Raw genomic sequence first — 25,790 nt, forward strand, 5'->3', positions numbered from 1 at the left:
GGTCCTGGTCGGTCCGGGTCGGTCCTGGTCGGTCCGCTCCCCGTTCGTTCGCAGAACCTCTGAACATCGGCACCATAAAAGTGCTGCTGTTCAGAGGGGTTCGTGCTCCTGCAGCACTCTGGGCCGCTTCAACGCCGCAGGCGGGTGAATTTGGACGGAACATTTGGAATGATGTTCAGATTAGATCTGGAGTGAATTCATTTTATTGCTGCTGCAACGTGTTGACACCAATCTTTGGTTTGGAAGTAAAGAACAGACAGAGCATGCTGTCATTGAGGTAAGATGGCAGGGAAGATGATTTTTCATGGATGTTACTGAAGTTAATTTCTTTACCATCAAATCACCGGCTGTGTGTTGTGATGCTCTGGATCCTTCGGGTCAAACTGAGTTTTTCATCTTTTTTTTATTTTGCGGCTGGTAAAAAAATGAGAATCAGATAATTTGACTGTTTCTAATCTCACAGCAAAATTATCTTTAAATGGGGAAACATTGTCATGAAATGCTTGTTGGGGATGAGACCCAGGCTGTAGTGAAATTAATGCTTTTAATGAGGATAAACTCAAAATCCAGGAGCTCAGATGCTGGTAGCACCTGGAGAACGATACACGAAAGAAACAGGCAGCGGAGACTAGACACACCTTACAACAGGACAAGGATCCGGCAGGGAGCAGGCGACGCGGGTGGCATTAAATACACAGGAATGAAACTGTCAAGGGAAAGTCGCAACAACACACAGACTCAATAATCCATCATCCACAAAAACCAAATCCTTACAGGAATCACTGAGAGTGTTTAGGAGACCACAATATGAATTCAACGCAATATAACTCGGGTCTTTTATTTTGGAAAAACGATTTACCCAGAAGACAAGGCAACACTTTCATCAAACTTTCCATTTGCTGCAGCGCCCCACTGTGGTCAAACAATTATTATCTGAGTTAATCTGTAAGTAAAGCTAACTAATTAGACATGTTGACGTGTTTGAATCTTCATCAGCACAAAGTGTCTGCATGGTGTAGCATGAGATGAAGGAAAGTCCTCATCGGATCATTGGTTCTGTGTTTACACTCGTTTAGTTACGGTAGCTCCAGGCCAGTGGTGCTGTTCAGGGGTTTTGTTTCCCTGATTGCCACGACAAACAGATGGATTACAACATGGCACTAATGTGCTGCTAGTCGTTTTTTACAGCAGTGGGGCCCAAAGTGGGTCCTGGAGGGCCGGCATCCTGCATGCTTTAGTTTTCTCCCTGGTTTAACGCGCCTGGATCCAGTGATGGCTCAGTAGAAGAACACTGACATGCTGAGCAGGTTGTTTCTACCAGCAGGGGGAGACAAAACATGCAGGATGCCGGCCCTCCAGGATCCCCTTTGGGCCCCCTGTTTTTAGTGGTTAAGTGCTCTAGTGCCCTTTATTTGATAGTGAATTGACAGGAAAGTGGGTAATGAGAGAAGGGAGAAGACATGCGGCAAAGGTCACCAGGCCGGGAATCGAACCTGCGACGGCCACGTCGAGGACCAAGGCCTCCATATGTGGGTTGTGCTTGACCCCTGCGCCACCACAGCCCCATGTGCTGCTCTTCTGAAATTATATTAAACAGCTCCTATCGCTGAATCTAATTTCATATCATTTCCTGTTAAGGCTGCTTTCCTTCTGATGGTCCAGTCGACCAGGTTCTACTGGAACCAGAACTCCACCAGCTGCTGTGGTTCTGAGTCAAACCAACCTGTTCCCCTCCTGGCCTGTCGGGGCGCTGCACCAACAACCACTGAAGGAAACCACACAAAAACCTCTGAAGACACTGAGAGCAACTTCCTTCTTCACCAGATGGAAACAAGATGGAGGCGTCAGATTTTAGTGTTGGAGGATTTCTCTTTAGTCTTTGGCTGAAGACCAGGAGACATTTCTGCTGCTAGCGCTAGGCTAGCATGTTAGCTTTGGGTGTATTTACCCAGAATGCCCTGGGTAAATACAGCGCATTCTTCCTACTTTTGGAGCGGTCTCTGGTCCACTTGGGGTTCACATTCAAACTGAACCAGAGTTCACTTCAACCGAACCCAGACCGAGATTTGGAGGACCAGAGGTCAGAGGTCGATCAGCGTTCAGACCTCACCAACCGAACTGGAGTTTACAGACAAACAGACTGGAGTTGGATTGAAGCAGAATAAACCAGACTGGTGCGAATGATGCCGCCTGCGACTCTCAAACTGATTTGAAGAAAGTTTTTTAGTTTTAGAAAAACGTGACGCACTGATCAGGTTTTACTGGATGAAACCACTTCCTGTTTTTCTTTGAGTTCTAATTACAGATTCTGGTTTTGGTTCAGACAGATTTTCTTTCTAAGGACTGTAACATCTAAACTCTGCCTTCGTTTTGGTTAATTGGCCATTAAAGAAAAGAAGAAAGTGCTGCAGGTTGAGACAGAAGCAGCATCAAACAAAGTGCTGCTGATGCTTTTAACAAAGTGGAAGTTTTAGTATTGATGTTTTTAATGAATGAGGAAGAAGGGATCCTTTTGGTTTCACTATTTGACCTTTCCATTGGTCCACAGAACACTGAGCAGCTTTGATTATTGGCCCATTGATCAGCGCATCAGTAATTAAATGGTATGGGAGCATTTTCCCTTAATTTATGCAAATAAATTAGCAGCTGACCAACTGAATGCTGAAACAAGTCCAAGAAGAATAACGTCAGTAGAAATGATGAAATTTCTTTAAAATAAAGCCTCATCTTGCAAGAAGTTATTCTGCAGATTTGATTTCTAGAAAACCGACTTTGACCCAAGTGTGGAAATAGATCTGAGGGTCCCAGCAGAGCCGTGGCAGGAAGTTGATCTGCAGCAGAGTTTCTGATTCTCTCGGCGCTGCAGGCGTCAGCCGCTGGCTCAACAGAATGGACGGAAGCGAGGATGAATTTTACAGGTCGAGCCGGAGATGGAGGATGTTGGAGTCTGAATGGATGCTGGTGCAAATGTGAAGCAACAGCTTTATGGGGTTGGGATTCATACAAACCGGATCAGTCATTCTGCATGTTTACTGAACTCTGAGCAGAAGCAGCTGCTTCGCATGCAGAGGAAAGCCAAAGAGCTCTCCCTCTCTGTCTTTATGGAATGGGGATTGTTGCTAAGTTCATAAATAATGTAACAGAAATCCATCACTCACAGATGTTTTTGTTTTGGGTTGTTGATTCCAGTGGAGCTAATTAATCAACCTTCGTTTAATTCTTGAGGCTGGAGTGAAAAACTGAACTGGAGGCACAGTGAGATTCAGCAGCAGGCCAGAGCTGACCAGCTACTGCCGCAGCTGCTACTGCCGCAGCTGCTGCTGCCGCAGCTACTACCGCCGCCGCAGCTACCGCCGCTGCTACATGTTAGTTATTTATGCACCTTGTTCTGAAAATGGTGCATAAATCACCTTTTTTCATTATTTTCTTGCAAAATTTTCAATTGAGGTTAAAACAAGAAAAGCACTGTTTTGAATAGAAAATATTCTATGAATGTTTTTGGTGAATCCCTGTGATATTTCTAGTTTGCAGTAAAATCTCATTACTAATGCCACCAAGCTGATAATTTAAATAAACGGGAGATTATCTGCAGATGAACATTGGAGTTTATAGGAAATAAACACCAAGGTCAAACCTTTCCTGTTTGGCTGGAGCTGAAATAGAGACACATTTTAAACAGACTTTTGGGTCTGTAAGTCGGACGTTCAGCTCCACTAACTTGTGCAGAACAGGAAGCATTAAGTCCATGAACCTGCAGGTTTCCTCCGTGTGAATACATGAGGCTGCAGGTTTCCTCTCAGTGTGAAAGCATGAGGCTGCAGGCGGCCTCCATGTTTTGCTGCAGAGAGCTGCTCTGTAGTTTCTCTGTTAATTTGTGGCACAGAGAAGATAAAGATCAGTCTGAACTCGGCGGTTTGAACTCTAAAATGATCTGAACAGAAACATGTTTTTATTGGTGGTTTTGGGTATTTTGTACAGTTCAACCCGTTTTCTTCAGTTTTTACTCTGACGATGAACAGAAATGTCATTTTTAATCCTCTCTTCTATCAGCCAGAGAGCCCATTATCTGTCCTTTATTAACGTAAACATAATAAGTCACGTAGGAATGAAATATAGTAAGAAGAGAAACACAGCAGATGATTTGAACGACGATAGATATGAAACATAGCAGACTTGTTTTTTACTTTCTAAAGAGATCTAGTTTATAAAATGAGGCGTTTAAGAGCCGGAGGGGAGATAAATAAAGCAGCAGCAGCAGATCGTTAACATGAGAAACTTTATTCTTTTAATGAGATAGAACTCGTTTAACAGAGAAAGTTTCTTAATTTCTTGCAGATTAAGTGTTTTATGATCGCTGAACTTCATCTTCTCACTGAAAACATCCTGCAAGGTGTTTCCATTTTACTGTTTCAACCTTTCCTGTTTCAATGGGAACATTTGGGATTTAATGAGAAACTTCATGACTTTAATGAGATCCTGCTTCTGTATTTATTACCCAACTCTGGCAAAATAAAACCATTAGAACGAGTTTTAGTTGCTCTAATAAACTCAAAGATTTCAGAGGAGAGAAGATTGTTGTTTCTGCAGCCCCAGTTGGCCCAGTATAAACCAGTTCAGGCCACTGGGAGTCCTGGAGTTCCAGATATTTTTTAAACTAATGGCTGAGTGACGATATTCAGAATGAACACAGGAAATGTTCAGCTCAGGGTCAGAATTAGGAGCCGGTTTCTGGATGTTTGGTAAGTTGTTGCCTGCTAAGAAACGGGTTGCCGTGGTAACGGTCTCTGGATCTGATCGAACCCAAACCTGAACACGCTGCTAGCTGCAGGCTGGTTTTAAAGGCCTGCTGTTTCATCCAGGCGTCGCTTCAGATCTTGTGTGTCTGCAGACAGAGAAGTGATCATGAAATGGACGGACGACAAAAAGCAACTTTCACACATCAGGAGGCGTTTCCTGAGTCAGCAGGTCTCGACTCGCCACGCTGTCTCTGCTGGTCTCCATCAGTCCGCGCCGCTCGCCCTGATGAGTAACTCTCTCTCACTCCCTCCTTCCATTTCTAGTCGTCTCATCCTTCATTCCTGCGGCTTGTTCGGCCTCACAGTGCTGACTTCAGGTCTAGACGTTTCCACTTCACAAATGCAGAAGCCATTTCAGCTCCACAGTCCCATTAAGTTTCCCGGCTGGGCGACTCCCTGAACTAACTTTGTGAGCAGGTATTGAATTCCTCCAGGCTGTTTGGTAATTGAATTGTTTGATTTTTAAATGAGGTCCATGCAAACCGCCTCGCTGCTCTGGGTAATAATGGACCTCAGACGGATTCTGTTGGAGAAGAACCTGAGAATGACGGATTGGATAGACGGAAAGTGGTTGATGCAGAGGCAGGAAGTTTCACCAGCGATACTTTACATGAATGATGCAAAGCTTTCTCCTCCATTACTGTCCTCCAGAGATTGAATTATGCAGGTAAACATGCGAGGCGGCGAGAGGGAGTGCAGATCAGCTGGACTGCAGTGGAACAAGAGGAGTGTGTGTGTGTGTCTGTGTGTGCGTGCGTGCGCGCGCGCGTGTGTGCGCTGATCAGCTTTACAAATGGAGGGCAGAGTGGGCTGAGGCTGAACTGAGAGATGAAAATGTGACTCAGAAAGTTTTGAGCTCCGGTTTGAAACGACTCCTGTCTCTGCAGCTGCTGCTGTCAGCAGTTCATACTTCACCACTTCACCTCAGAGCTGCACAGAACAATCACTTTTTATCTGCCTGGGGAATGAAAGGCACACACACACACACACACACACACACACACACACACACACACACACACACACACACACACTCTGCTGGCTGCACTGACAGCTCTGATTAGAGTTTCAAGTCAAAAGCCATCAGCAGAGAGGACGGGTTGGTAAAGAGTCTACAGTCAGTAGAGTGTGTGTGTATGTGTGTGTGTGTGTGTGTGTGTGCGTGTGTGTGTGTGTTGCTCTTGTCACCTGCAGGCGGTGTGTCTTTAGCAGGTAATAAATCTATTAATCAACTGGCTGTTGGCTGTAAACAGTTGGCGCCGCCATGCAGGATGTCTCGTTGCGCGGCTCCATGTGAAACACAGCTGAAATGTGTGTGTGTGTGTGTGTGTGTGTGTGTGTGTGTGTGTGCGTGTGTGTGTGTGTGTGTGTGTGTGTGTTTCTGAGTGAAAATCATGTTGAAATATTGAAGCTGTCAGATTTTTATTGACGAAGCAGAAATAAAATGTTTCTGGTTTGTTAGTCACAGAGCACCAACTTGTGCTAACAGTTAGCTAATCATTAGCTAACTGTTGGCTAACCATTAGCTAACCGTTGGTTAATCGTTAGCTAACTGTTGGCTAACTGTTAGCTAACCGCTTTCTAACCGTTGGCTAACCGTTAGCTTCACTAACCTGAAGCACAGGCTGCGCTGAACATTTTAATTGTCTCTCATTTTGACTGCAGCATCAAACATAAAACCAGTCGATCTATTTTTAAAATGACAATGATGGCATATGTAATTACATTTAATTTCCAGCTAAAGATTAGTGGCCTCAGCTGACAGAGCGGTTTTTTTGGTTGCTTAGCAACAACCTGCTGGCGCAGCAGCAGTTTCAGTTTTCTCTATTGTGCCTCAAAGCTGTTTAGAAACAAACAAAAAATGGCGCTGAGTGAAAAGTGAGAACAGCTGGAGAGGAAAATGGATAAAACAGGAAAAGTCTCGTCAACATTTTGGAAATATTTCACTAGTTAATAATTATCCATCAACTGACATGTAACTCTCATATTGTGATGTTTTTCAGCTGTTTTTGTAGTTATTTAGTGAAAAATCATGAAATGTCCATAATTTTCTCACAGAGTCGGATAAACGTTCAGTATTCATGCAGATAGAAACTGGATAGAAATATCAACATTTCTGCATAAACGACAAACTTGTGACCAAACGGTGCGTTCTGCTAACGCAGCAGCTGCCGCTGCTCTGCAGCGTTTAGCGTCACGCTTCAGCCGCCTGGCTAACTAATGAGCTCTTATTTAGCCATCAGCGCCGTTAGCTGCTGTCAGCTGCGTCTCAGCTCAGATGTTCAGACTTTGCTGCTCCATTGATGAAACGGCTGATGGATCAGAGAAATGTTGATGTGGAAGGAAGAGGAATAAATCACAGCCTGGACCGTCTCCAGGCCAGACAGCTGCTGAGGAGCAGGAAGATTTTCACAGCAATCCACTTTTCAATGCATTTAAACTATTTATATACAATATTTTAAGAATATTGTTTGCAGGTTTTAATATGTGGATGCAAAAAAATCCAAGGATTTACATGGATTTATTGCATTGAGAATTTAAAAATCACCTTTTTAAATTTTACATCCACTGGAACCTTTATATTTTGTTTCTAGTACACCTGTAAATCAGACGCACTGCTTCATCTGCTTCTTCTCTGGTCCAACTGGGTCAATTTCTGCTTCTAATATGATTGGAAAAAGTGTTCAAGCTGTGCTAAAAGGAGTTAGCCTGTCAGTGAAGCTATGCTAGCATCTCAGTGCTAAACAAGTAGCAGCTAAAGCTAATGTCAGCATTTCTGAAGCTCCATCAATTCAGGAAAGCTGAATGGATAGAAAATACTTTGCTCCAATCTGATTAAGAACAGATTAAAAATAATAGATATTTATTCCTATAGATATTTATTCAGTAATTTAGCAGCAAAAAGTGGCTCTGAATTGAAATGTTGCTGATTTTGTGGATAAAATGAAATGTTTTGACTGAAGTGTACATCTTTTCTCCCCTCTCCAGATTTGGACGTCCGTTACTTCTGGAAGTGGAGTGCGTTTGAGGATTACCTGCTCTTCTGCTTCGGCTTGGCGGCGCTCGGCGCTGTGGTCACGCTGCTGCTGCTGGACTCCGTCGTGTTTGTGGAGGCGCTGGGCTCCCTGGCCGTGACGTTTGAGGCGATGCTCGCCTTGCCGCAGCTGCTGCAGAACCTGCAGAACCGTTCCACCAGGGGAATGAGGTACGGCCTCAGGTTTTATCACCAAGCACAAAATAATTCATGTCTGTTCACTGATTCACAGTGAACCAAAAAACTAAAATGTGTTTCTCAGAAATCTTGAAAATTACAAAACAAGCCAACAAAAAAAGTATTTTATCCCAGAAATCTGGGCTCTTGTTCACTGCATCGTTGCAGCCTGAGGTTCTCCAGGTAATTGTTGGTTCTGGTGGCTCTCTCTTTTGAAAATACTGGAGTAGAATTTTCTAGAAACGTATTTTCATGAAGAAGAGAACTTTGGACCTCAGAGCATCCTGAGACGGGCCTGGTGTAATCTCTGGTTCTGTTCTGGATTCAACACAATCAGCTTATTCACTTGGGCCTTTTTGTAACTCGTTCACCTTTTTCTACCACAGTTTTTTCTTCCACTCAACCTTCCTGCAATATGCCTTATTACATCATTCTGTTAAATGTTTTTATTGTTCTAATTAATGGAGTTTTGGGATTTTTCAGCTGAAAGACAAACAGAAATGAATCTGTGTGATATTCTTGTTCCCTTTGGAAATAAATAACCTGTTTGATATTTTAATGTTTGCTGCGTTTGTACAGCAGATTATCATGACTGAAGCTATGACTTATTATTAGGAATAAAATCACAAAGCGATCAATGCAGCACTTGAAGGTGGTTTGATTTGATTCAGTCATTTAATTTCCTCCTCTCTGGTTGCGGTTCTGCCGGCCCGGTTCTCCGGTTCTGCTCTGAGCTTCATTTGGTCCCTAATGGGACAGAACCTCCTGCTGATTATCTCCATTATTTCCTCGTTATGCAGCTCATCCATCATCAGCACAAACTGATGCAATTGTTGTTTGGGAGCAGAAATCCAGCTGTGGTTAAAAAGCAGCTGCTTCATTTCCCCTGCAGAATAAAAGTTCATGTTTTAAATGGAAACGTGAAGAAAATGTTTTCACATGATATGAATATACATTTAAAATAATATTGAATGATACAAACTAAATATTACACATGGAAAGTATTTTTATAGTTTCATAAATAATATGTTAATCTCTTTTGCTGCTGGGGAAATGAAGATATCAAAGTTATTTTCTGTAAATTTAAAGTTTGTCTGCTGATGTTACTTCCAAAAATATGTCTCACTTAAAATCCAAATATGTTATTGGGGCTGTCATAGTTATCCATGAAAGGCACCGATTACCGCCAAGAGAACGTCTCTTTATTACAGTTATTATTTTTCTTCCCACACCGTTAATGCAGATCTCTGGATAGCTGCACGTATAAGAGTCCAATTATTACACTGACCACAATGGTGCTTTTGGAGCCTCACAAACCAAATGTGTGCTGGACGATCCCGTTTGGTTACAGTCATAGGCGTAAATCCCGGGGGGTTCGGGGCCCGGTTTAGAAAATCTGGAATTACCCCCCCCCCAAAAAAAAAAAAATAAAGAAACATTTGCATTTCAATAATATCAGTAATAAAAGGCAAAAGAAACAAAAAACGAAATAAATCTGCCATTTATCTCAGAAAAATAATGAGAATAAATCTTTAGGTCCACCCCTCCCATTATTAGAAAAATGGTTCAGTCCAAAGTGTAGGAGGAGCAACAGCTGAACGGTACCGGAGCTAGCTGTTAGCAGCTAGCTGTTAGCTGCTAGCTGTTAGCTGCTAGCTGTTAGCTGCTAGCTGCTAGCTGTTAGCTGCTAGCTGTTAGCTGCTAGCTGTTAGCTGCTAGCTGTTAGCTGCTAGCTGTTAGCTGTGGCTCTGTAGCACAAATAAAAATCCCTCCAGTAAGTAAATACTTTCAGCAAAAGAAATGTAAACATTTTATTTACTTCTACTGCTCAATAAGAAGAAACACATTAACAATAAAAATCAGACTGCAGTTTATTTCATTACTTTGAGTCATGATAAGCTGCCTCATTATCAAAACTGCTACACTGCTTTCATGGACTTAATCTTTTTTTGTCAAAGGTAGCAACTGTATTAGCATATTTAGCTCGTTAAGTTTTAATTAATTAGAAGAGTTTGAAACAGGAGGAGAGGCTGAGCAAGTGGACCAGCTCAGAAGAGAGAACAGATAGAAATTTACAAAACTTTAGGCCTTTATTTCTCTCTGTCTTCAACATAGAGCCTTTAAAAGCACAAAATAAAATCTGCATATTTTTCTATATAAACTCTTGTGCTTCAAGGGTTACATTGAAATTATGATATTCCCCAGATATTCATTTCTATCTACTTGTTGGTTCCCAGTCATCCAGGGCATTACAAAACTAAAAAAGGCTTAAAAATAAAGCAACTTAACCAGTTATAATGTAAATAGGCCATAACTTGTATTGGGAGCCATTTAAATAAATCAATGTTTATGATTAATTTTATTAAGAGCAGTTACTCATTAAAGCTTTTTTATTTAGAGCCTTAAATGTTTGTAAAGGTGCAGCAGAGATTAGATCAGTCAGACTGAACAAAACTATCTAAGCAACATTTGAATTTAGTTTTATTTCTCTGCAGGATGTTTACTGAGAATAAAACACGTTTGATGAGCTTTACTAGTCATTTTTGGTCCTGCAGCTTGACTTTGCATTTTACTTTGCATTTCACTGTAACTTTGCCGACCCCAAAATTGCTCTTAAGGAATGTTCCTGTTTATGTTCCCCCGTAATGAGAAGGATTTACGCCCCTGGTTACAGTTAAATTCGATGAAGCCACCAGCTGCTCCTCAACGGAGTGTCGCAGCAGGACGCTCCGCTGATCAGCAGCGGCTCTCTGAACAGACATGCAGACGGCGCCAGAGATCGCCTCTATCAGATCCTCAGAGTGAAGCTTGGACTTTGTTTCCAGATGTTGTCAAATAGTATTTTTGTAAGAGCGTAAAGCTACGGTGGCCGTGAGGTGCAAAGCACAACAACATTAACAAAAACGGAAAGGGTTTGTCCCAGTCGGAGACCTGAGAGATCACTGATTGGACCACGGCGCTTTTGAACCGGAGGTTATCGCCTGAACGGGTCGGCCCTTTGTTGCGATGCGTCATAGCGTCCGCCATATTGAAAGTGGCGTATCTACCAGGAAGCTGATACAAGTAAATGGGCAGAACCTCATAAAGTGTCGTTCTGTCACACATTATTACATAGGAATGAAAAAAAAGACGTTTAAAACTTTTTGATATGATTATTTAATTGTTTTGTTGCACAATAATTACATTTGATACAGCTGATTCTGATAAATTGTTTTATTGATGAACACACACCTTTACAATGATGTATTCATGAACATATTAACACAATTCCATAATTCAATGTGCATTTGCTATTTCAAGATATGAATTAAAAAACGTAACGTAAAGGCAGCGGCTCCACTTTGTACAGTAAAACCATTGAAACTCGTCCAGCAGGTTTTCTCCACTGTCACTGTCAAGATGGCGGTGATGTAAGTAGGACCCAGCGTAAACGTATTCATGCCTATTGTCCAATCAGTGATCTCTCAGGTCTCCTACTGGGACATACCCTTTCCGTTTTCGTTAATGTTGTAGTGTTTTGGACCTCAGGGCCACCGTACAGAGCTGCCAGGGTAGACGCTTCAATACGCAGAGTGACGCTGATAATTGGATGGGTGAAAAGCCCGACATCATGCCGCGTTGTCACACATCAGTCACAGCAGTCTGACTGTAAGGAGGCAGAGAGAGAGAGCGGAGCGGGCGAGAGAGGCCTGGGCCCAGCGAACAGAGGATGGGAGTCGGACTACAGATACGGCGGTCTAAAGTCTCTATATGCGCCAACCACTGCGCCACGCCAACCACTGCGCCATGCTAACCACTGTGCCACGCCAACCACTGTGCCACGCCAACCACTGTGCCACGCCAACCACTGCGCCACGCCAACCACTATGCCATGCTAACCACTATGCCATGCTAACCACTGCGCCATGCTAACCACTGCGCCACGCCAACCACTGCGCCATGCTAACCACTGCGCCACACCAACCACTGTGCCACGCTAACCACTGTGCCACGCCAACCACTGTGCCACGCCAACCACTATGCCATGCTAACCACTATGCCATGCTAACCACTGCGCCACTGCGCCACGCTAACCACTGTGCCACGCTAACCACTGCGCCACGCCAACCACTGTGCCACGCCAACCACTATGCCATGCTAACCACTGCGCCACTGCGCCACGCTAACCACTGTGCCACGCTAACCACTGTGCCACGCCAACCACTGTGCCACTGCGCCACGCCAACCACTGCGCCAGCAACCACTGTGCCACGCTAACCACTGTGCCACGCCAACCACTGTGCCACGCCAACCACTGCGCCACGCCAACCACTGTGCCACGCTAACCACTGCGCCACGCCAACCACTGCGCCACGCTAACCACTGTGCCACGCCAACCACTGTGCCACGCCAACCACTGTGCCACGCCAACCACTATGCCATGCTAACCACTGCGCCACTGCGCCACGCTAACCACTGTGCCACGCCCCCCACTGTGCCACGCCAACCACTGTGCCACGCCAACCACTGTGCCACGCCAACCACTATGCCATGCTAACCACTGTGCCACTGCGCCACGCTAACCACTGTGCCACGCTAACCACTGTGCCACGCTAACCACTGTGCCACGCCAACCACTGCGCCACGCCAACCACTGCGCCACGCCAACCACTGTGCCATGCTAACCACTGCGCCACGCCAACCACTGCGCCATGCTAACCACTGCGCCACGCCAACCACTGTGCCATGCTAACCACTGCGCCATGCTAACCACTGCGCCACGCTATGCCCCTATTGCGGTAGCCTATGCTGAAATCTTCAGTTTCTGTTTGGTAAATAATTGACATTTTTATACAATTTGAGCTGTCTGACGAACTCATCTAGTTCAGCTTTCATTTTGTTGGAAAAATCAGTTTTGTCACGTGATTGTGACTAGTTGAAAAAAGTCATTGCAGAGAAAAGAATCGACTAGTCGACTAATTGGTGGAATCCCTAGTTTCCATCAACCTTTAGAAATCTGGTGGGTCAAATGATTTAAAAGCTGCTGCTGCAAACAGAAAGAGACGCCATGTTTACATGCTGTCTGCCTTTTATCTCCTCAGGTCAGGTTCAGGTCCCCTCATGTTTCCTCTGAATTAAATTCCTGCTCACATTTTTCACAGAGGAACCAAGCAAAGTGTTGCTTTGAGGCTGACTCTCTGCTCCCTGTAATTTAACAAACTGAAAATGTCCTCAGTGTGTGCAGAAGTTCTGATGACTGAAGATTGAACACGTAATAACACTATCAGCCTCTCTGCGAGACGGACGGCGAGCTGCAGAACATCATCTCTCACTTTTCCACACATTTACTCCAACATTAATCAAAGAAGACACAAATGTTCCTGGAGATCAAACGGACTGCTGCAAATTTTATTAAAAGACATAACTTCATAACTTCCTCTGATAGGCTGCAATATTTAACATCAGACACCTTTCCTTTTATTTTTTATAAAACTGAACTTGCAGTCCTTCTAGTTTTTCCAGTGACTGATGCAATATGTGATGAGAAAATACTCACCTTCCCTGGGAACCTGTATGCTCAGATAAAGTCAGCCATGTCCAATTACACACAGTGTGATTACCAACGCCGCGCTGCTATTGACTTCTTTTGTAAGTGCTCTTAGATTCAGTGACTCGGGGGAAATCAGGCGGGAGCAGAGAGGTGAAGCGAAGCTGCAGCAGCAGAGGTGAGACGGAAGGACATGGCTGTGAAAAGGATGACACCTGCAGCACCTGGACGCCGTCTATAAAGGCCTCAGTGTGATGTTAACTCACTGCTGTGGGGAAATGTTTGCTTTATTTTTCTGCTTCCATGCAGCATTAATCAGCTCACAGTGGAGTTCCCAAACACTGAACTCATTAACATAAAGATTTAGAGTCCAATAAAGCGTACAGCTGCTTTAATTAAAACAAAGAGGGAAATGAGCACACAATCAGAAACTGTTGATCTGCGTAAAGTTGGACATGAAACCTCAGAGGGATTTGATGTTTACTAAAGTACAGCCTGTTAAATCTCCGGGCTTTAATGACTCACTGAAACCCCACACAGGTTCTTTATTGCCCCAGAGCGAGGGGTACAAACTTAAAGTACAGATGTTTAAAAACTCCAGTTTGTGAGTGAATCAGGGATTCATCCCACAGAGGAAGCATCAGTTTAAAACTTAATGCTGATATAATGTTTCATAAACTGAGAGAAAACGAAGCAGGAAGAACTGTCAGCTTCTTCCAGCCATTAAAACCCAAAGTGAAACCACCACCATCAGATGTAATCATGTATTCTGTCCCCATCCAAGCTGGTCGGATGATAATTTTTATTCTTTTAAAAATATAATCGCAAAATCTAAATAAATGCATTCAAATCTCTCCAGTATTAGTTAAAGTCTTGGTCTCAGTAAGAGAAGGAATTAACATGTAATCCTAATGTCTGGATTTTATCCAAACAGTTTATATAAATTTTAATATTTTATCAAAAACTGGACAAAATGATTGAAAATATCCGCAGCAGTCCAACACTGAGCACTCCTGTAGTAGCTAATCTATTTTTTCCTTATTTGCAACAATCGATGCTGAGCTACCTTCTGCTAATGTGTTTTAGCATTTTTACTAACTTTGAAAACCTTTAGCACATTTAGCTTCAATGAGTTTTTATAGATAATTTCTGAAGCGATAATTTACTCAGCTGTTCTTTAAAGTCTCAGTAGAATAAAGTTTTGGTTATCTATGATTAAAAATTCATTCCCAAAGCAGTAAGATGCTTTTATTTTGAAGTGGATAAAGACTTTTTTACAACAAACAAATAAATGAGGAATACAGAATAAAACACTGAAACAACAAACAAAGGCTGATAAAACAAATACTTGCTGTTTTTGTTGACACATGGTTGATATCTACTTGGTTAAAGTTAGCGCTGCAGCATTAGCTTCAGCCAAATTAGCTGAGATTAGCTCTGCCCCAACATGGCCGCCCTCCACCGCGCCGGAGCGGAGGACAACAGCGGCGCCGCGCTGATGCTAACGCTGACTCTGCGTTTCCACTCTGACATGTCTGAGCAGGACCGGTCCTGCTGGGCTCACCGGCGGGACTGGTCAAATCAGTCCGGTCCGGTCCGTTCTGGTTCAGTCCGGTCCAGTCCGTTCTGGTCCCGTTGGGTCTGGTCCAGTTTTGTCCGGTCCGGTCCAGTCCGGTCCAGTCCGGTCCAGTTGGGTCCCATTGGGTCTGGTCCAGTTTTGTCCGGTCCGGTCCAGTCCGGTCCAGTTGGGTCCCGTTGGGTCTGGTCCAGTTTTGTCCGGTCCGGTCCGGTCCAGTCCGGTCCGGTCCGGTCCCGTTGGGTCTGGTCCAGTTTTGTCCAGTCCGGTCCGGTCCAGTCCGGTCCGGTCCGGTCCAGTCGGGTCTGGCTGTGTTTCCAGTGTCACAACCTTCAGGCCGTCTTGTTTCCATGGCAGCAGCCGTCAGCTAGCGGCCTCAGCCTCCACATCCTCTGGGTCGGTCTGTGGGGCTGCAGCCACTCTGCTAACCTGGAAGTAATGTGTGACCTTTGACCCCGAGCCGAGTCCCAGTGGAGGCCTCTGAGTCTAAGCTGCTTCAGAGACTGTCAACGTTTCTGGACCAAATTATCTGACAGCTGAACCAGCAGGAGATCAAAACGATTCATGAAGGCAGAATTAATATAAATATAATTAATATGACATAAAATCTGTTTCTCTGCATAAACAGTGAGAAGCATGAAACTCTGCAGAAGTCGGGACTAAAACTATGAGCTCACATATTTCTGTTAGTGTAATTTTTAAGATATTTAACTTCATGCATGTGAATCCACCCGAGGCGTTTTGCCTTGAACAGATAACAGCTGCGTCTTAATTAATCCTGTGAATAATAAGAAGAAACAGAATATTTCTGAGGCTCTTTTAAGATTAGTTGAACAAAGCAAGTAATTCAAGCTGTCAGATGCATGCAGCTGTTATTCACTGTCCTTCATTTTTATTTCAGACTTTCATCAATTTATTTTACATTCTGCTCCTTCAAACATATTTAGTCAAATTATTCTCTACTCTTTATTTGCAACACATCAGACTAAAGCTTCAGTGAAACTGTACAAAACATTGAAATATCCTGTTAACTGGTTTCTCCCACAATGCTTCATTCATATTAATCTTCATATTTTCCACATGCAGAACTTTTTCTCTAATGAACACAATCAGCTCTGCAAAATTATGACTTTATATAATGAGGTTAAAGTTTCATATTTAGCTTCTTTCAGTCTTTTGTTGCTATATTAGTTAACAGCCTTCCATAATGTCCTGTTGTTGAAGTTTCAGTATGAATTGGTTCATAAAGTATTTAGTATGTTTGTTGTTGCATGTTCTCCGTGTTGGCCTCGCCTCCTTCCCGCTCGGTTTGTGGATCCGTCTCTCCTGTCAGGTTGGGATCTTTTGGCTGCGATCGATCAACATGCATCATTCAGTCAGTGGGTTAAGAGCAGCTCAGCTTCTCCAGCTGCGCTTTGATTTCCTCTCTCTGCCGCCCTGCTGCAGCACCGAGCCACCACGGCTCCATGCACCCTCTGACGTGTGGGCGCTCGCAGCCGGTGTGGACACACACCTCACCCAGTGTGTGTGTGTGTGCGCGGTGCGGTGCGGTGCGTGTTTGGGTCAGACGGTTCTGTAGCTCCTGGTGTTTTTGTGGTTTTCCATCAGTAACATCTTTAAGGTTTCCTTCCTCCTGGACGGTCTGATTCCCCTGCAGACTCTGCAGCTGCAAGACGGATCAAGTTTGGGATCCTGGGAGTTTTTACCGTCGCAGCAGATCAGCTAAATGTTCCCACCAATTCACAGAAAAACATCTCAGATTTTACTGCAGCATCTAAACCAGCAGCACAAAGCGGAACGTCTCAGTTTGTTTAACAGTATGTTTACAGGCAGAAGATGAATAGATGCAGCGTTTCCACAAAACACTGGATAATTTATCTGACTTCAGAAAAAATGCTTCTTGCTTTGGAGAAAAAATAAATCAGGAGTTTAATCCAGTTTTAATCCTGAATTGTGGGACAATAAAGGATATTTCTAATCTGAATCACAAGCAGATCATTAAATATTCATCCAGTTTACAGGAATGATGGCATCTTTTCTGAGCGAAGGCGTCTGGATCAGTTTGTGTTTTCTTTCTGTTTGACCGTCAACAGCAGTTCGTCCTCCTCTCAGCGCCGCAGATTTAAAATTCATTTCTTCTTTCTGACTCACAGGCTGCTTTCATTCACATCTGGTGTGACAGAGATCATGTTCTTGCAACATACAAAACATGACATAAAAACATAAAACAATATCTGAGCTCAGATGTTCTCAGGCGAAGCGGATCAGAACAATCATTCTTCATTCTGAACTAAACTTCATTCATTTATTATATTTCTTTGATTTACACTTCTTAATCTTTTCAGTTTAATAAATCTGTCAGAATTTCTTAAAATACTTTATTACAAAAATCACAAAATGCAACAGAAAATGGAAGCAGGAACTAAACAGTCAGCTCAGCACTGCAATGTTTTAACTCAAGTAAAAGTAAAAAACAGCTGTGGGGCGATGGGGTTGGTGCTCCCCGCGCCTGGAGGCCTTGGTCCTCACGGACGTCGCGGGTTCGATTCCCGGTCCTGACGACCCCTCCCCCCTCTCCTCGCCCGCCTTCCTGTCTGCCTACTGTTACAAAAATACGAGCCGCTGGCGCCACAAAAACTCTTCAGAGAAAAAAAAGTAAAAAAAAAAAACAACTCAAATATTAACAGTTTGACCAAAATGTCTGATTCAATTTTTAAAAATCAAATTAGGCAGAAATACAAGTTATGTGCAAATTTTTGCATTTTTAAGAATAAAAGCGAAAACTAAACCGAATTAAACATTGGAAAATAGAAACACTCTTTTGTAAAATCAGGTTTTGTTTTCAAAGCAGTACTTTCTATAAAAATGTTTCAGATGTGACGATCTCTCCCTGGTCGTGGAGCCGGAAGCGTTTCCTCCGGCCTTTTGCTCTCAGACCAAACTAATCGATCCAGATCCCACCAGGCTGAGCGGAGCGCCCTGATTGGCCGTCTGGCTGCTTCTGCTGAAGGAGAAAACATGAACTCCTGGATGTGATCGTCTAAGTTTTCTGGTCTCTGATTGGTCGGTGAGCCGGTCCAGATGTTGGGTCTGAACTGAGCGTCACGGCGCTCTGCAGGAGAACCAGCTTTCTGTCGGCATTAACGACCTTAAACTGGAGCTTCCTCCCGACCCGTTAATGATCCCGCTTCCTGTCTCCTGAGCAAAGAAATTAGGATGAAGGGAGATCAGCGGTTTGATCGGGATGAAGGTCAGAGAGGAGCAGCTCTGTGCGGTTCCCCCGGTGGACGGAAAGCCTGCTGGGCCAACAGTCACACGCCGCCTCACATGCAGTTTGTCTCTCACTCGGTGCAGGTCAGGCGTTCAGTCCAGAGCCGCTCGGTCTCTACCTGCAGGTGTATAATCCCTCTATGAATGGAGGAATCTGCAACAAGGTGGCATCAGACATAAAAACCTCTCTGCTTCATCAACTGAACGTGATATTTAAAATGTCTTCCAGTTTAATATTCTGTACGAAATGTAAAAAACACAAAATCTTGTTTGGTCCATTTCATGGGGTAAATATCTTCTCACACTTGAAACAAGACAAAAGTAACTCATAAGCCAGATATAGGAGCTTGTTTATATCAATAATTACTTAACGTGGTTTTATTAAGTAAAATTAATCAATTCATTTCTGTTTGAACATTTCTTGTTACAACTGAGATAATCTGCTGATGGAGATAAAACTTCATCAATATTAAGGATTTATTCAAATAAAACTTTCATTTCTAGCTGAAAAGTTACTTTTGTCTTATTGTAGGTGCGTTTAGATATTTCCACGGTAACCTGGTTGGTATTTGGTAACATTTAATGTTTTTGTCATCGGTAATAATAAAGTTTTTAATGAATGAATAACGCACTGTGGATGTTTCTCTGCAGCGTGAAGATGGTTCTGCTCTGGACGGCCGGCGACGCCTTCAAGACGGCGTACTTCGTGATGAACGAAAGCCCGGCCCAGTTCTGGGTGTGCGGTTCGGTCCAGATCCTGCTGGACGGCGCCATCCTGCTGCAGGTTCTGCTGTACGGCCAGGACGGCCGGGCCAAACTGGGCTGAACCAGGAAACCAGGAGCTGCTGGTCCAGAACCAGAACATTTTAAAGGCTGGAAAACCAAAGGAAATGTTTTTAGTGTTTCTTTGAAACCAAAGAAACCAAAACATCCTGGAAGAAATTAAAACATCCTGGAAGAAACCAAAACATCCTGGAAGAAACCAAAACATCCTGGAAGAAACTAAAACATCCTGGAAGAAACTAAAACATCCTGGAAGAAACTAAAACATCCTGGAAGAAACTAAAACATCCTGGAAGAAACCAAAACATCCTGGAAGAAACCAAAACATCCTGGAAGAAACTAAAACATCCTGGAAGAAACCAAAACATCCTGGAAGAAACCAAAACATCCTGAAAGAAACCAAAACATCCTGGAAGAAACTAAAACATCCTGGAAGAAACTAAAACATCCTGGAAGAAACTAAAACATCCTGGAAGAAACTAAAACATCCTGGAAGAAACCAAAACATCCTGAAAGAAACCAAAACATCCTGGAAGAAACTAAAACATCCTGGAAGAAACCAAAACATCCTGGAAGAAACCAAAACATCCTGAAAGAAACCAAAACATCCTGGAAGAAACTAAAACATCCTGGAAGAAACTAAAACATCCTGGAAGAAACTAAAACATCCTGGAAGAAACTAAAACATCCTGGAAGAAACCAAAACATCCTGGAAGAAACTAAAACATCCTGAAAGAAACCAAAACATCCTGGAAGAAATTAAAACATCCTGGAAGAAACTAAAACATCCTGGAAGAAACTAAAACATCCTGGAAGAAACCAAAACATCCTGGAAGAAATTAAAACATCTGCAGCTTCACTTTGAGGGCATTTCTACTTATTCTACTATTTATTGGAACCTGGAGGATCATTCAAGGAATCCTGGAGGGGAACCAGTCAGAACACTGGATCCTCTGGATCCTCTGGTTCCTCTGATGGACCAGTGGAACCAGTGGAACCAGTGGATGGAGCGCGGTCCACCTGTCTGACTGATGCGTCGCCATCTGGACGTTCTTGGCGTGTGCAGCATCATGCTGTGGGCGCCTGCAGCATCATGCTGGTTCTGTTTGCTGTTTGGATCCGGTTTGGATTGGGTGAAGGTTCAGGGAATAATTCTGGGTTTTTATCACAATCACTGAATGTTTCACATTATTTTTAGATCCAAGATTTTCATTTTTATACTGAATTTAAACGTTCTTTAATCTTTGTGGCACTGATATTTTTCTGTTTTAATGTTTCATATTTTTACAGCCTGAAACAGAATTTGGACAAAGTTTAAAGGAGTCTGTCCCACTGAATTTAAACTGAAACAAATCAAGTTAAAAGTTGAGAAAACAACCAATCAGAAAGCCGTTGCTGTGGAAACGCAGCTCATCTGTAGCCATAGAAACCAAAGCAGTGGAAAATGTTCATTGTTGGTTCAAATAAATATTTAGCATGTTTACATCTCTGGGCCATTTTGTATTTTTTCTGTTATATTTCAGTGAATATATTTGTTTAATAAATAATTCTGATGGTTTTCTAAACAATTTAGATTTAAATAACCGAAGACGAAGACAGGAAACTGACACTTTAATGTTGTTTTTCTCACCTTCCCTGTTTGTTTCCACGGTAACCACGCCTGTACTCTGAAGCTTTAGCATCTGGGTTACCTAGATCTATATCCGCTGTGTAAAGGCAGAAACGTCCAAATAATAAATGATTAATAATCAGAGGTTCAGCATGTTCACCTCCAACCTGATTTTCTATCATGAGACGATTTTTCTATTTATCAACTAGAAAGAACCGATGAAACGTAAAATCTGGTTAAAGTTTCTGTCTGATGGGTCATAAATTAGGACTCCGAATCTGAATCGTGTTTCTGAAGATGATTTATTTGATCGACTTTCAGTCTGAACCTGAGAGCTGAACGTCACATTTAACAGTTAAATATTCCTGAGAATAAAATGAACACACACATCGTTCTGTGTGTGTGTTTTATCGTTGTGTGTGTGTTTCCATCGTTGTGTGTGTGTTTTAACGTTGTGTGTGTGTTTCCATCGTTGTGTGTGTGTTTTATCGTTGTGTGTGTGTGTGTTTCCATCGTTGTGTCACTAATTAACACATTAAATTTAATACATTTTTATTTAAAATCATCTGAAGAAAGGATCCTGCTGACCGACGTTACGATGAGTTTTAGTCAAATCTTCAGATGTTTTCTTTGAACTCCAAATGTTTAAAACTTCATCTATGAAATAATTGATAACTTAAGACAAGTTCAGTCATGTTTCACAGTTTGATGTGAAAGCAGCTTTTTACTGGACCCGACTGGAGCAGAACCCTGGGTTGGTGCCGACCCGCCAGAGGTTCTGGGTCACAGGTTCGGTTTGGTTCGGCCGCTGCTTCAGGGAAAAGTATTATTATTATTATTATTATTATTATTATTATTATTATTATTATTATTATTATTATTATTATTATTGAGACGTTTGAAAGTATTTTTACCACGTTTGAAGTTTCAGTCTGTTTTGGGTTTGGATTTTATGGATGATTTTATTAAATGTTCCTGATGTAAACTTTCTGATCCAGCCCCCCAGCCCCCCTCTTTTAATTATTTTATATTAAATTTGATAATTTAATAGGTATTTTAGCCAATTTTCACCAAATTTACTTAACCAACTGCCGAGCGCGTGCGATGCCTCACCGATGCTCCGAGCCGTCCACGGTTTTTTTCGGGCTTCACTTGTTCATGAGGGAAACCCTCCGAGATCTAATAAAAACGAATTTAGTATTTTGAATTATATATTTAGTGAATTTATATTAATATTGTTTTCTTTACCAATTTCCAGATTCGTCAATTTCCTACCAGCTCTTTACGGAAACAACCGTCAGCAGTTGAAAGGGGCGGGACAATCAACCCTATTGGCTGATGCGAAACCAGACCGCGCCAGCCATTGGCTGCTTAATCCGTCAATAGAAGCTAACACTAAAGGCATATTTCACATTTTTAAGATTTTTAGCACTTTTGATCTAAATTTAGGAACATGTTTATTAACTTGTTTTTTAACTTTATTACCTTTTAGCTCTTGTGGTAGAATAAGACATTAAATCAACATCTATTATTTTCCTTGTGTTTTTAAACACTGGGTTAGTTACATAAGTCTGCAGCGATGGGATTTTTAATGGCTGCCGACGTTCTGCTGGATCTCAGTGGCGCTTCAGAAGCTGCTGGCTGAAACATTTCACTGCTTTCATTTATCTTCCCTGAAACAGGAGCAGAGATGTTCTGGGCTTTCTGCTCCGCGGCTCTAATGGTTTTTCCAGAACCTGAACTGCTTACAGATCTTTCCAAACTGTTTGACATGTAAAAACTTTCTTCCTCTCTGATCCGACCGTCTGAATGTCTCTGTTTCCTCTGCTGTTGCCAAAAGTTGATGAATTGTATAACCAGTGTCGTTCAGCTGTTGTAATGAAGAACGTTTCTCCCAAACTAAATGCTGCTGTATTTATACAACCTGGCAGAAAAACCAACACAGTCCAGATGCGTCTGAAATGTTTCTGTTCGGCCCTGAAAGGAAAGCTGGACAGACGACGGCTCTCCTCTCCCTCTGTCCTTTTGCTTTCAGCTATAAAAATATGCATATGGCCGTTCAAATTTTCTCCTTTATTGAGGATTTAATAAAGTGCTGATGGTCGGCCAGAGCAGCAGGGCGAGGCGGAGAGAGGTCAGATTCATTTCATGTGAGAATCCAGCTCCAAAGGAGGCAGAAGGTTCTGAATTAAGGGAAATAAAGCAGCCAGGTGAATCTTTTTACTGCTCATATCTCACTTTAACACACCTGAAATAACCATTTCACAACTTTTATTGACTAAAAATCATGTAAAGGGTGTATTGAACCCCTGTAATAGAAATAAAAAATATAAAAGATACATTTCAACATTGGTCCATAAAGCACTAACTGGTTTTGGGTCAATATAGATTATAAATCATGTAATCCCTCAGGACATCAGAGACCTGCTGCCTCAGTGTTTCCAGAACCAGAACTAACAAAGTGAAGCAGAATTTAGTTTAAAACAGAAAAACTCCATCAAAACCTGAAATGTGGAGAAACTTCAAATCAGGACTGAAAACAGGAAACAGTCCAACCAATAAAGGTTATAGAGTCGTTCACATTTCAATTTTCCTTAATTCTGTATTTTAACATTAGTTTTTTAAGCTGCTAAGATGTGAAGTTTCATCCTGAAGCTGTTTACAGTTAGCATCAGGAGCTAAACATTTTCTCTACTGGAGCTGAAAGGTTCGATACAAAACTGAATCTATGAACGTCTTTTCACTTAGCATTAGTTCCAGCTAACGGTGCTAGCTCCTGCTAATGGTGTTAGCTGTAGCTGATTGTGCTAGCTCCTGCTAATGGTGTTAGCTGTAGCTGATTGTGCTAGCTCCTGCTAATGGTGTTAGCTGTAGCTGATTGTGCTAGCTCCTGCTAATGGTGTTAGCTGTAGCTAATTGTGCTAGCTCCCGCTAATGGTGTTAGCTGTAGCTGATTGTGCTAGTTCCCGCTAATGGTGTTAGCTGTAGCTGATTGTGCTAGTTCCCGCTAATGGTGTTAGCTGTAGCTAATGTAATAAACAGTAGCCGATGACGTTAGCTTGCTTCACAGATCTCTTGTTAGGACGGCTAATGAAAACTTTGAGGCCGTTTTTCTCCATCCAGACGTTTTGTTGCGGCAGCCATCTTCCTCTTCTGCTTTGACTTCCTGTGTTTTGTTTATGCCTCCGGTCCACTGGAACCCGCTTCACCAACCCAGCATGCATTGCAAAGGTGAAAAACCATTTGTGAACTAATTATGAGTTTTTATGTTCTGCAAACAACTTTTATATTAATAGGAAAAAAAATATTTCAAAGGTTTCTTGTTATTCGTTTTGGTGTTTGGTAATTCTGTTTTTCTCATAAAGGTATTGAAGCCAAATGGATTAAAATGTTGGTGAAGTCCTTGACGTTTCCTGTGTGTGAATGTTGGTCTGTGTGTGTTTGGAGTGTGTAGATGTATTTTCAGGGATTTTACCAGGAAGCAGGCAGATGGTGTGGAGGCTCCATGTGGAGCGAAGAGGAGGACGAACCCGTCAGGATGAAGGTCCAGCTCCTCTGACGATGGATGAACCGTTTGGGTCTGGCTGCACTTACAGGCCAGGCAGTAAATCACAGCTAAACGCTGAGCAACATTTCATGCAGTAATTACAGCCCAGTTTACTGCTGCAGGGTCTCCTGACTGAAAAACAAGCTCTGTAGTCTTTACTTCACCAGCTGCTCCCTGTGGAGAACGCCTGCTCTGCTCTCGTTGGCCTCTTTCCATCTGAAGGCAGAAAACCACAGATGGCCGAACGGCTCATTCTTTTTTATCTTCATGGTTCATTTTTATTTTGGATCATTAGCCAAGAAAAGACGACAAATTCTTTTTTTAATCACAGCACAGAAAGATAATTTCCCTCATGGTGCATTTAGTTAAAGCTCCTGTGTGGGTGTGTGTTGGTGTGTTGGCGTGTGTGTGTGTGTGTATTAGCGTGTGTGTGTTGGTGTGTGTGTGTGTGTGTGTGGGTGTGTTGGGAAAAAAAAATTGGGAAATCAGAGTTTAGAAAGTTCCAGAAAGAAATTATTTAAAAAATATATAAATGTTTTGATTCCATTAAAATATTTAATGCATAAAAATCTATCAAAATGAATGTTTTAAGGTTCTGACTTCAAAGTTCTTTGTGTTTTTCTGAGAGATTATTGAGTACTGAGGTTCCTCCAGGTTCTGGTTCCTCCAGGTTCTGGTTCCTCCAGGTTCTGGTTCCTCCAGGTTCTGGTCGGTTTTACTTGTGATAACCGGTCTGTTTGTCTCCAGATCTGTTCTCTCGTTTCGAGGCGCCTGAGCTTCAGAAATTGTCCAGCTTACTGACTTTCTACAGTTTCTTCAGTCAAACATGAAGCAGGAAACGGTAAAATATTTTACAGTTAAATATTTTACAGTTAAATGTTTTACAGTTAAATGTTTCACTGTAAAATGTTTCTCTGTAATAAGGTGATGAAGCTGAATTTCACCCAGACGTTTTTCTACACTGGTCCAACATCACCTTCATCGTCTGAGGAATATTTTTAGACTTGGTTTGTTTATCCACAGCATAAAAAAATCTATTAAAACGTGATTAATTACCCTGAACTCCATTAAACATTATAATGCCGTCCCACCTGTCCATTAAAGACATAAATGCTTAATAACAGGTGTAATATCCACCTTGCTCTCTGTCTTTGACAAACTCTTTTACTTCATGATTGTTTCTGCAAAGCTCCACTGCTCTCTCCTCCACTCACTCATTGGCAAGTAAGGTCATATATGTAGAGTATGTACCACACACACGCACGCACGCACACACACACACACACACACACACACACACACACACACACACACACGCTCCTGGTTTTGTCTCCTGCAGGTGAAATCCAGACGTTGCGTCTTTTTCTCTTCCACTCAGCTGCCAGATTCTCGTCTCAATCAGATCAAATCAGATCTGATTGATCTGATCGATTTGTTCGCCTCCTGGTTTGGGGAGAACTTGAATTAATTC

At 42.5% G+C, this 25,790-nt stretch overlaps 1 protein-coding gene across 1 annotated transcript; it reads left to right on the forward strand.

The window, feature by feature from the left end:
- The first annotated feature begins 4,902 nt into the window (after nt 1-4,902).
- si:dkey-246g23.2 (solute carrier family 66 member 2) lies at nt 4,903-20,648 on the forward strand. The gene is made up of 3 exons (XM_044124695.1): nt 4,903-5,026; nt 7,785-8,001; nt 19,032-20,648. Exons 1-3 carry the CDS (start codon nt 4,903-4,905, stop codon nt 19,204-19,206), a joined length of 516 nt encoding a protein of 171 aa, XP_043980630.1. The 3' UTR covers nt 19,207-20,648.
- The last annotated feature ends 5,142 nt before the right edge of the window (nt 20,649-25,790 follow it).

The sequence above is a fragment of the Gambusia affinis genome, linkage group LG08 (assembly GCF_019740435.1).
Source record: "Gambusia affinis linkage group LG08, SWU_Gaff_1.0, whole genome shotgun sequence".
Lineage (NCBI taxonomy): Eukaryota > Metazoa > Chordata > Actinopteri > Cyprinodontiformes > Poeciliidae > Gambusia > Gambusia affinis.